This window comes from Neurospora tetraspora (assembly GCF_033439725.1).
Source record: "Neurospora tetraspora strain CBS 560.94 chromosome Unknown B0H65scaffold_5, whole genome shotgun sequence".
NCBI classification, from domain to species: Eukaryota; Fungi; Ascomycota; class Sordariomycetes; order Sordariales; family Sordariaceae; genus Neurospora; species Neurospora tetraspora.
In genome coordinates, this window is record NW_026944387.1 from 1,603,760 (window position 1) to 1,616,113 (window position 12,354).

The following is a 12,354-nucleotide window of genomic DNA, read 5'->3' on the forward strand; positions in this document are numbered from 1 at the left end:
GGGTATGAAAAGGGGGAAACAGTTTGATTTTACTTTGAAAGAACAAATATACTAAAGGGGTAGTAGGGATGCTTCGGCGACATGCACATTGTTGCACTTAGTTAGGGTCTAGACTTAATAATCAACTAGTTTTTTTTTCTTCTTTTTCATCATCGAGTACCTTATCTATTAGTGTCTCAGTTCTAAAGTTCTAATCACTCATCTAATCTCGCATCCACCACAAACTTCTACTTCGCACATGTCACTCACTCTTCATTACCATCCATCTAATCTACAACAAACCCAACTCAGGCTGATGCTCCCCCAGCAGCCCTGACTCTCTTCCTGGGCACCGAACAAGGCGAAAGAGCCTCGTCCTCGTCGTCCATTCTCCCCCTTTTCTTTGTCGAAGGCTTGAACCAGAAATCCTCGGTGCCATCCCAGTTCTCCTTGTTTTCCCAAAAATGCGGATCAAACTTGTAATTTCGAATACCATCGGTTGGGTGGATTCCTTCATGTAAGCCATAACGAGATTGGCGGTAAGCCGTCATGCGCCTGAGAAAGAAGAGGTCATTTTGAGTAGGGATCTGGGTAGTACCTGCCTTGGGGGTGGTGATGGGAGAAACCTTGACTGGTGGTATGGTCTGGGCTTGTGCTGGCGGAAGAACGGAGCTTCGTGGGAGGGGAAGCGGTTTTTGTTGAGGGAGAGGGGGAGTTTGAGGGGGTGTAAGCGGCATCTGGGAGGGATTAAGTGTTACTTGGGGAGCAGAGACTGGTTTAGTGTTCGTGTCAGAGACCTCAGGGAATACTTGTCCCGGCATAGTCGCCAGCATCTCCGGGTGTTCAAGATAATAACGGAAGTCCTCCTGTCGACGCTGTTTCATTTGCTGTCCATACGACTTCGGTGGCGGTGAGGGGTGTGAGTACTTGGCCGATAGCGGGAACAAGTTAGCAGACGGGATAGGGATGGGAATCGAGGGGGTTTTGAAGCCCAAGCCTTTCTGGCTGAAGACTTCGCGGGCAAACTCGGTCATCTGCGTCAAGTCATTTGCTAAGGTTAGCTGCTCTATTTGAGCTCCGATCAGCTGCTTTTGTAACTCATCGATCTTGAAGTCGCTAACCTCAAGTAGATGGAAGTCGAGAAGAGCGCCGGCAGCCTCCCAGAAGTTCCACTCCTTGTACAGGACTCGTAGTTTCTCCTGTTGTGCCTTGAGCTGCTTCTCTAAGTTGCTGATGATATCCTTCACAACCCCTTCCAGGATGGCAGGTGAATCGGGATGCATTTTAGACATGGTGAATGAATTTCGACAAAGTCGGTAGTACTGTTTTGGGCTGTCGCTTGACACACTCGAGTGAAGTAACGGGAAGTGGTGGAAAGTGGTAGGTATTGACTGGCAGCTTGCAAGTACTTGTCTCTAAGTCGTTGAATTGTTGTCAAAGTCTGTTCGTAGTGTCATGGCGATGGCTGTCTTATAATCTTGATCGGATTGAGATGAAAAGCCTAACAAGGGCATTATGAACAATGGACAATGACCTCGGCCTGTTCTTTGACCGGACGGGAGCGGATCATCTTCCGGTGGCTTCAAACATAGTCAGACGAGCTTGATCAAAGTAGCATACGGCCACAATGTGAGATGAATGAAGAAACAAAGGAGTGCCAGCATTGAACAGACTGAGAGAACCGAAGGTGAAGTTTTGTTGTTGTGCCCTGTAAAGAAGTGCAAGACGGAAGTCGAAAGGACCGCACAGCGTCCTGAGCTGACAACGAATGGCATGCAACCGCCGACAGATGGCAGACTTGGCAAATGTCACATGCCGGACGGTGATTGGATGAACCAGGTGATGGTTCGTCTGGGCGGCAGCGAGCCGGAAGAACTTGCGGTCTCTGATTGGTTGCTCAAGCCCGAAGGGAGCTTGGTACCCGGCAGGCACAGCAGGTTCGCACTCACTTGGAAGAAGCACTTCTTCATTGCTCTTGCCGAACCTGAGGATCACGACGACAACGACAACGAGGATCTGCCGTGATTGGAACAGCAGATCAGTGATGGGCAGTTGTGAGACACTGACAACTCACGGACTCCAGCTGCAGAACAGGGCACTTACCCGGTCGTGTCACTTAAGCTCGTGACGTTGAGTCCATTCCATCCATTTCAGCCCGCCTGGACCTGGACTCTTTGACTCCTTGACTCTTCAGCCTGGCTGTGCAACCTCGAGACAGCCACACCACCACACAAAGTGCGACATTCGGCACAGTCCGACATGTGAAAGTCATCACCATCAAGGTACATCAAGTCGTACCATGACAAACTTCCATGCCAGTTTCCGTGACAGATACGGGAATGCCAGCAGGGTCGCTTCACGTGAAGGGATGCTTCTGGACGTCGTTCGGGTCGGCATTTGAGATGTGCAACATCCATCAATGAAATGCCATCATTAGTTCCAGATAATGGCAGGGCATCCATATCTCTCGATTCGCAGCTGACAGCGATGTCCGGCGACGACCAGTTATTGTACCCGTTTGTGTTCCCGATGATGGCATCACCAGCCCGTCCAGCCCGTCCTGACGCCTCATCCTTTCACCTCTTTCTACAGAACACATTGGCCATTGTGCCCTCGCTTTGCACCGTCAGCTACCCAATATAAACCGCGGATTCTGCCAAACTCCGTGCCGGGTGAGAACCTAAACAAGACGGACTCCCGGGCCGCCCCTGCTACACACCACAGTGGTCACTGCATTTGGTCTAAAACGATGCAGGTGCAATGCCCACGAAAAATTCGAACAAATAACAACCAGCGATGTGACGCTGAGAAGTTTTCAAGAGTCAATATTTCCATTACTAGAACAGCAGACAGCCCACCATCCACCCGCCCTCACGAGTTCACCGCCAACGGCGCCATTCCCATTACACCATCGTTCACATTGCTGGACAACGTGATAACGACGAGCTCGTGGCAACTCCCCAGACTCTCTTTTCCTTCTCCGTCTCTTTCCTTTTCCCCAGCCATTCTCTAAAATCGGAACAGTCATCTTTTTTTGGCGACGTGCAGCAGAGTTGGATCATCTCAACCCCACGCTCTGACTCGACACACTGCAGTCACGAACATCCACAAAATTTTTGCCATTTTTTTTTTTACCTGCGAGGTCAGCGCCCTTGCAGTTCTTTGCAGTTCTCTGCAGCATCGACGACTGCAGCAGTCGATTGAGTGCGTCGACGATCCATTCAAGCAAACGAGTGGACAAATCACAGCGGCCACAGCCTCCTTTTGCTGGACCTCCGGCTCCGTTCACGAGCTCCACCGGCCGCCCCGCTCTCCGCTGCCGGCACTCGTACGACGTGCATTGCAACTCACTGGGGCTTTCAACGCTCAAGGCCCTGTCTCTCTGCGGCCTGACCGCCTCTTGGGATCCAATCCCATCGTGGATTCTGTTGAAATTGTTCTCAACAGATGCATCCGCGATACCCAAATCGTCCAAGCTGCGATTTGCGCCTCGGTGACGCTGGGTCACCGGATGGAATTGGTGGAATTCGCTCACAACGTTATTGACCGTCGTTCCCGATCAGCACTGCGAGACACGAACAAACGTTAACGAGCGGATACGCAAAGTGGACATAGCGATCTTAGCCAACGGCTCCCCACATACCTGTAGGAGGTAATCTTATCTCGAACCGCTAGAACCGCTAGAACCGCCAGCCGTGACGTCGACGGAGCCTTCCTGGAGCCCGGAGGACCAGCCGCTTGGACGGGCCGAACATCGACTTTACAAGGAAGTGAAAAACTTCCGGCCGCCTTCTCGAATCAATTTCTTTTAGGTCGTCTTGGCTACTTCAAACAGGCCCCAAAAAGTGTTGCTTTCTGCTGCAGTCCAGGACCGGCTGCATCCCGCTAACGCTTCGCTAACGCGCTTCCCCGGCGGACCTTCCTGTTCACACGCTGCCCCTTTCTGCCAATGGGACTTTTGGACTTGTCTAACAAGTGGCTCCCTCTCCAATTCGACAAGCTCATTCGTCCATCCCCAGGCTTCCCTGCTGCGAACGCTGTCTTGCTCTTCCGGGGTTTTGCTGGTGATTTTCGGTCATTCTGCCCCAAATTCACGCCGGCGTCTTGTCTTTCGAGCGCTGACCGCAACTTTTTGGCGACAAAGTGCCAAAAGTGCCCTTTCCCAAATATCCCTGCCAACGATCAAAGCTTTAAAACAAGGCCCATCCACCCCCGTCCGGCTCCAGCACCGTTGTTTATTTATCGTGGTTGGCCTCCGGACCTCCTCGAGGGTTTCCAGCCTGCTTTATGCCCCAACAGAGGTTACACATCAACATCTATACGCACCATGGCTACTCAGCTGTCCTGTGACCGCCCGCACTCCCGGGTGAGCATGGTATCCAATCAGACATACCATAGCTTCAACGACATCGAATCCCATGAACCCGAAGTCGTCTCGCAACAGACCACCATCGTCTGCCACGCTCCTCTCTCAAATACTCTTAGCAGAGACCGCCCTCCGCCGCCCATCCAGGAAATGCGACGCCAAGATTCTGGCTACGCATCTATTCAACGCAAAGAATCTCGCTCTTCGTGTCGCCTATCATCTACCCTCTCGACGCCATCCACTTCAGCCAAACGGCGCTCAAGACCAGCCATTCAACGGTCCACAACCAACACAAGCTCCGGCACTCGCTTGAGCAGGAAGGGTAGCAAGGCCGTCTCACAACGCCGGTCTTACCAATGTCGTCCGGCCCAGTCTCAGCAGCCAGTGACGTACTTTGAGTTTCCTGTCTTCACCACTTCGAATCCCGAATATGCCATCGACGAGGCAGAGGTGAATGAGGACAAGTCCGCGCAAACGCATGTTCATCCCCTGCCACCGCAGACGACACACTACTGGACCAGCGACTCTACCAGGAGGATGGAATATGCGGCTATCGATGCCGCCAGCCGGGGTGTGCGCGGATGGTTCATGCGTCACATTGTGCCAGAGAGCAAGAGGCATGTTGGATTTGAGGACGACCGAGGGAGCGTGGTGCGGTACCGTCTGGACCTCGAGGATGACAATTCGGCCGAGAAGACGGACGACCAAAGTGAACGGAGGCGCAAGAGTTGGTGGCTCGGCATCTTCAAACGATGAACCAACCTTCTCGCTTCATCACGCTCGAGATCTCGACATGGAGCACATACATACACGAAATAACTGGCGCATTTGCATTTACCGGTCAAAGCGGGCGTCATTAGCAGCACTTTGCAGCATCGGTTCGGCGACTATGATCAACCAACAGGCGTTTTATACCCTTCATTTGGCTTAACACAACTTTCGAGCATTTTTATCGACACACGGGCCGATCTCAACATCCCAGATCGACCCAGTCAACCTTGGCTTTATGGCGTCACAAACACTATGGAGAATTTGTACATTTTGCAGCATGTTATACGGAGTTTTTACATTATTTACCGGATTGTTTTGGAGGGAAAGGTATATATATGATCAGAATGATGATTTGCTTGCAGGAGTACACTGGGCTGGGTTTGCAAAGGAACTACATCAACACTACTGAAGATGGATCACCGGAAAACAGGACAACACCGGAGGAATGGGGTTAAAGGAAAGGCTATGTTGGACACAACAGCCTTGCCTTTCAACGACGGGAATTTAGCGACAAATGTTTTGTTGTTCTTTTTAATGATATAATCGCTAAATGAAATTGGAGGGATTCGCTTGTTTGCAAACACTTCGTTTACCGTTCAATATTGGCGTTCCTTTTCTTCCTTCCATCATACACATGCCTTCCTCTGTCGTCACCAGAGGTAACATTGGGCCCTTTGTACATATGTTACACACACTGGCTGATCTTCCAAGCGCCTCACAGATGATGTACAGCTGCTACCTTGCGCGCGGTGAGCTCCGAAGGACAGCATGTCTCACTCACACAGGTAGGTATTCCCCCGATTCATTGCGCCGGCCTGTCATCCTCCTGATCGTTGGGCTACAAAGAGCTCAGCTCAGGACCCTCAGTCAAAAGCTCGTGACACGCTTCCGTTACTCAAAATTACCTCACAGAACAGAGCAGAATCAGATGCGTTCCATTACAGTAATTCTGTACCAAACAAGACAAGAACAGGATAATAAACGGTTCATCGACCTTCGGTGACTCCGCTCTCCTGAATTTCACGTTCACCTTGTACACAACGGGCGGGCACACACCGGAAAACCGGCAAACCGGCACAACTGAATGGGCACTGAATGGTACACTAGCACGTGGCAGGCACGTTTTTCTCATTTTCATCGTGTCGGTTATTCCATTGTTCGGTTGAACCGACGATTGAATGGACCCCTGTACCTGGATTTACATACTAGAAGTCATGACCCCACATGCGCCCACCGCCCACATGCAGCCACATCTACATCGCGTTTTCCTCCTATTTAATATCACTACCCTTCTTTTAAAAACAACTACCATTTTATTAAGTTTGATTGTACTCGTTTCTATTATAATAAGCTCGTCTTTAATTAAGTAAGCGCTTAAAAATATTTACGACAGACTTTCCTAGCGTGTAGCTTTGAAGAAGTATGAGATTCTTTGGTCTACTTTCGCCGGCCGTTTTCGAGGCCGTTAAAGTAAGCGCGATTCGAAAATACCTAATTAGAGGCTATTACTAACTTAAGAAAGCTTTTTATGCGATTAAATTCTAAATAAGAAGAAGGCTAGCCGTATTCCTAACTATTGTTAGGTCGCTGGTTTTGCGATATCGATCCTTAAATGAGGCTATAATTATGATAAATTAGGCGTTAGATGGATAGATTGCTTCCTAAAGAGAAATCCTAATATTAAGACTAAACTTTCGAGCCCGCTCGAATCTATTCGAATTCGAAGATTAATTAAGGAAGCCTTTACGAAGTTCTTTGACCTTCTAGAAGCCTAAATTCGAAATAAGGCTATTATCTTAACTAATATCGTTAATATAGACGAATATAGACTTTAAGAATTAGAATTAAAGGATAGGAAGGTCCTTAGGATTGCCTTAATAAAGAAAGTATACTTAATAACAATTAATATAACGATTTAAGTATTTATTATCGAATACGGAATCGTTAAAGGTAAGAGGTTGATTTCTATCGTCGTTTTTACCGGGGTATCCCTTTAAAGTTAATAGTTCCTTGATAATATAGATAATAAATTTAAAAGCTAGAAGTTTAATAGCTTATTGACTAGATAAAGTAATATAGAGATCGTTTTACGCTGGTTAAAAAAAGTTTACTTCCCTAAGACTTAAATAAACAACGGTTAGTACCTTCTTACCTTGGATAAATATTCGAATTATCTTTTTAATAATTTCCTTATTAAAGTATTTTAATATAAAGTTTAATTATTCTTTCTACTTCCCTATACATTTTATAAGACTTAACTACTCGACCGGTCCGTATTTACCGCCATTAAATTATATTTTAAAGATTTAATTAGGGATTTTACTAGCTTTCTAATATTTATACTAATAAATAAATAACAGTTTCTATAATATTATTAAAGAGCTTTACAAAGGGGCGTAAGCTCTAGAAACCTTAAATTAAGGTTTAAAAAATAAGAATATAGCCAATAAATAAATTTATTATTATTAACGATTCCAAGGCTATTTTAAATGACGATGCCTTGCCCGCCTAGCTATTACTACCCAAAATACCACTAAGAAGCGATATATTAAAGGATAACTATACTTTTAAGACTCCTTAGAAATTTAAAGATATATTAGGAAGTATTTATAATAAATTATCCGCTATCGATTGTAATATTAAGATTGTTTATACTAAGGTAGCTAAGGCCTTCGATAATAAAAACGTTGAATTTGCTATAAAGGATTACTAAATTTAATATTTATAAACTTAATTAGAGTTATAGAAGCCTAGGGGTAAAAGGAAAGTTAAAGAGGGTAGCAACAATAAATTTGTATATATAAATGAGATTCTGAAAGTTTGTGATGCTTTAAAGTATACCCCCAAACGATAGAAGGTTACTAAGGCAACGAAGGTTACGAATCTAATATAGGAAGTAGAGAGAGCCCTCGAATTAACACTTCAAGTTATTTACGAGCATTAGAATGAATAGATAAACATTTGAAATGGGTAAAATCCCTGCAAAAATGTCCAATTTTCGATGTCATCTGGGTCCTAGTTATGAAGTTACATGTGGCCCGTTGAGGGGGGTGGCCGCATGTGGGGTCACGATGTCTAGTGTACAGGGGTCTCTTCCAAGGTCAGGTCCAGTCCCCAGGTACGCACAACAAGGGGAACAAGGGGTTTGTTGATTACGTACTGTGCTCCCCTGCTGTGCCCAACAATGGATGAAGGATGGATGACGATCACCAACTCGATTATTCATGGAAGGGTGTGGAAGGAAGGGAAAAAAGGAGAAAATGGAGTTCTTTTCGGTTGTTGCAATGCCGTTGATCATCTATGGAATCTTCTCTCTTTACATTATTTTGTGGATACAGTACTCGCGCTCCTGTTGTGTCTCTCTGTTGGGGATGCGGCAATGATAGGGGGGGGTCATTCAAGGCCGGGGTCAGGGCTCAGGGGTACCATAACCGGGCGGCACTGGGCACGGCAACTGGGAAGCCTCAGGAGTTCAGTTCAAGGATTGTGATCAAGACCATGACAAGGATGGGGTGAGAGGCCGCCAGTCAGCGGCACAGGCAGGGAGGCAGGGAGGCAGACAGGGGTGGACCGAGTTTATGAGTTGGTGGTTGTTGGTATGGACCTGGACACCGAGGACACTCCCTTTTTACGCAATGAAGGGGGTAAGAGATGGGTTGATAGTTGGATAGGGGGGTTTGAAGAGATGTTGAGGTTGTGGCAGGAGGTGTTAGGTTGGGGTATATCCTCTTCTGTTCTCTTTATTTTGGGTGCTGGAGTGGTGGTTTATTCGCACCCACAACCTACCCGTCTACTAGCTCCTCGAAGTCTCGCAACTTTCTCTCCCTCCATCATCTACTGGACTTGCTTCGTTCAGCATTGTTTCTTCCTTTCCCCGCAGCTAGCTATCACCCATCCTTCTCCTCTGTCATGGACTTGAGTTGATCCATCTTGCAATTTTTTCCCCCTCTTGCTCCCATTCCTATTCTCTGATCAAATCTCGCCCTTTAGATCCCAGGCCGTAGCACACCCATCATCATCTGGCTTTCCCCATCCTCCCTTGTTCACCCCCCCCCCCCCCCCCCCCCCCAAAAGCAATGTAATCTGCCACTGCTCCCTCATCATATATCTCCTGCGATCTTGATTCCTCCATGTGCCCTGCTCTTCCTCTGCTTGCTCCCCCTACTTCTTACCACTGCTTCCACTGCTGCTGCTACTGCTGCTACTCCCGCTTGAACCCGAACTCGAACTCGACCCCGAGCCCGATGAGCTTGACCCGGAGGAACTGCTTGACGTCGGGGCGCTGATGGTGATTGTGGGGAGGAAGACGGGAATGATGGGGGTGTTTCTTCGGGGCTGCGACATCGTGATTTTTGGTTGATGGTATCGGGTGTGATGTAATCTCTTTTGCTTTATTCCTCGTGGATGTAGAACGTCAGGTTGCGGTAAAGCTGCTAGCTAATTCCCCGAGAACTTGCAGAGTTCTGAAGTTTTGCACGAATAAACACCTGATGGATCTTTTGTGCTATGATGCCTTCCGCAGTTCGGTTTCAGTGTTGTGTGGGTAAATAGATGTCTGCAGTTGAGATCCCGATGGTGCTCCGCTATTCAAGAATGGAAGGAGTGGGTGCAAGGAGTCCCGGTGGTTCCTGCCTAAATAGATCTTTGATGGAAAAAATTTTCATTGCGTGGCTCCCGTCGCTCTTGCTTGGTGATGAGGGCAGGAGCGATGCATAGAGGTGAGCCACGACACGATGGCAGCGTTTGCTTCAAATGTGGCGTTTTCCGTTCGTTTGAAGAAGGTTTCGGATGCGATCACGAGAATCTGTCTCATTCGATGCCAAGAGATCCCGTACCAGTGGCACATTAGTCGGAACTTTAATTCAGTAGGTAGACATCGTGGTTTACTGTTTCGCGAATTTGAAGCCATCATCGAACACCGACACCAATACCGTCACCGGCATCGAAGCCTCGGTTCGCGGGGGCAAGTCCACTCAGTCATCAATATACCAACAGTAGGAGGATGATGGGCCGCAAGAAACAAACTGAACGGCGTCCACCATGACATACAAACTGCGGAATGAAACGACTGATTTTGGTTGCGAAGAGCGACTCGATGCTGCGAGCCGCTGCCGTGGTTATCCCGGGATAGCTGCTTGGTTACTCCCCATTTTCCACCGCAGCTTTTACAGTACCGAGTAGATATGTGTTTGAAGAGGTTGATGGGCGCAAAATGGTCATTCATGGGAGGGCATCAATTCACGGATATCTTGATAACCATTTTTACCCGGTGAACATGGTCGGAGCACATACTACTCTTCGTTTTCTAGCGAGTCCAGATGTTGCTGGTCTGGCGAGCAAACCTGAACTGAGAATGTGATGGAGGAAGGAAGTGACGTTGAGATAGGCTTGGGATGAAAGGGGCGAGCAAGGATGGTCGTTGTCCACGATGCATCCACACTTACGAAGACCAGGGTATTTATTCTTCACGCGAAAACATACGCTAAGCGACGCCAAGATCTGGCGATAGCTTCATTGTCGTCATTAGCTTTCTTCTATCCAAATGACATGCAACGGAAATGTCGCTGTCGTGCACCGGCAAAAAAGTGCAAAAAAGTGCAAAAAAATAGTGACAAGAGCAGGGATCGAACGGCGGACGTACCAGAGATGGGAGGGAGTAGAAGAGCCCTATTTGCGTAGCCGGAAGACGCCATCTCAGAGTACTTCCCTGGCTGTGTTTTAGGCGGTCGTTAGCGGTTGTAGGCGATCGTGGGGGTGCCTCGGTGGCCCGCCGCCCAGGGCACACAGGGGCGCTCCAGGGCATGTGGTGCACAACCCTCTGTACACAAGTGCAATGAGAGCTCAGCACACCACACCGCTCGACCACGCTGCCACTTGTCTGTTGATTATGTGTTGAGTTGGGGTCACTTATAAACCCCCATTCGAGGTCATTCTGGGTTTACCTAAGATGCACCACAGCCACACAGCCACGCAGCATGTGCCTCCATATCTGCAAGCCTCTCATTGTCGCGCCACGATGCTGGAACAGAGAGTCCGTCATACTTCATGTTCGTTTACGACTTTGTTGGCGATCCATTTCCCAGGGCTGGAGGCAACAGTGACACTGGCCACCGCTTCGCCCGTGGGAAAGAGCTGATGGATTGCAAAGAGACCAGCAGGCAGAAATTATCGCGGCAAGTGCGGCAGACGAATTTGCGAGTCTTGGGTGTACGGGCAACTGGCAAGTGCAGAATACTTGACACACTTCCCTTCTAAATGAAGCTTGGGTCACAAGACTGCCTGCACATGTAGGTAGCTATTCACGCCCTGACCAAGGCAGTGCTACTATCGTGATGCTGATCACAGCTTGCGACCCGTGGCAAGTTCAACCCAAGCCTCAGTTTTGGGAGTCTTGCGACTCGGGTACAATCGGTTCTGGTGAAATCACTTGGTCCACGCCTGATGGCAACTTCCTGCTGGAACTGAACGTGATCCTACTGACTTCCTTCCGCTTCAAGTATAGGTGATTGAGGACGTGCAAGAGCAAAACTTTTCAGCGAAAGCACGCACGGACGGTAGAAAGCTCCTGCCAAGTTCGTGAAATCAGAGTCAGGAATGAAAGAGATCTTTTCGCTTTGCTGGATTTCCATCTTGAGCAGTATCGACTGTGGGATGGTGTTCTGTTGCATCGAGAACTTGAAACAAGTGGATTTCCCATTCATGACCTCGATTTCAACCCTCTACATACTCCCCCCAATAACTCACGCATTCTACAACCTACGGTGCATACACATCATGCCAAAGGTCCATAGGCCTTTCAAGCTTCTTGCCATTCTCGTGACTCAAAACCATCTCAATCACCAGTGTCTGCTGAGTGTTGACCGTCGTCGTCGTCGTCAACTCCTTCCCTCCAGTGACCTGTTCGGTGGGTGTCATCCATCCCTTATGAACAAGGGTGTCCCATCCTACAAGTGAAGTAGCAACAGAAGAGGGTCCTTTATTCCTTCTTGCCAATCATCGTTGCATGATGTGCCGCCAAACGTGATGTTGTGCAGTTTTTATTAGGAAGGATACTACGCTAGGTTCGGCCCGCCTCATTGGTGCGAAGGTGCGAACGGAGATCTCCGGAGTCCCGGCCACTTCCAGGCCCCGCCGGGAAACTTGTCACCTTAGATTTCAGCTTTCTCTCTCTCTTTTTCAAATCATTCTGGATTGTCTTGCTCTATAACCAGCTTCAACGTAGCACTTTTGGTGGCTTC

At 48.3% G+C, this 12,354-nt stretch overlaps 2 protein-coding genes across 2 annotated transcripts; one reads left to right on the forward strand and one right to left on the reverse strand.

The window, feature by feature from the left end:
• Positions 1-128: 128 nt before the first annotated feature.
• B0H65DRAFT_468884 (uncharacterized protein) lies at positions 129-1,699 on the reverse strand. The gene has a single exon (XM_062826984.1). It carries the CDS (start codon positions 1,269-1,271, stop codon positions 288-290), a length of 984 nt encoding a protein of 327 aa, XP_062680444.1. The 5' UTR covers positions 1,272-1,699; the 3' UTR covers positions 129-287.
• Positions 1,700-4,306: 2,607 nt separating this feature from the next.
• B0H65DRAFT_429611 (uncharacterized protein) lies at positions 4,307-5,101 on the forward strand (the record flags this gene model as incomplete). Its single annotated transcript, XM_062824836.1, has 1 exon — positions 4,307-5,101. The coding sequence occupies one exon, from the start codon at positions 4,307-4,309 to the stop codon at positions 5,099-5,101; it is 795 nt and encodes a 264-aa protein (XP_062680445.1).
• Between the last annotated feature and the right edge of the window lie 7,253 nt (positions 5,102-12,354).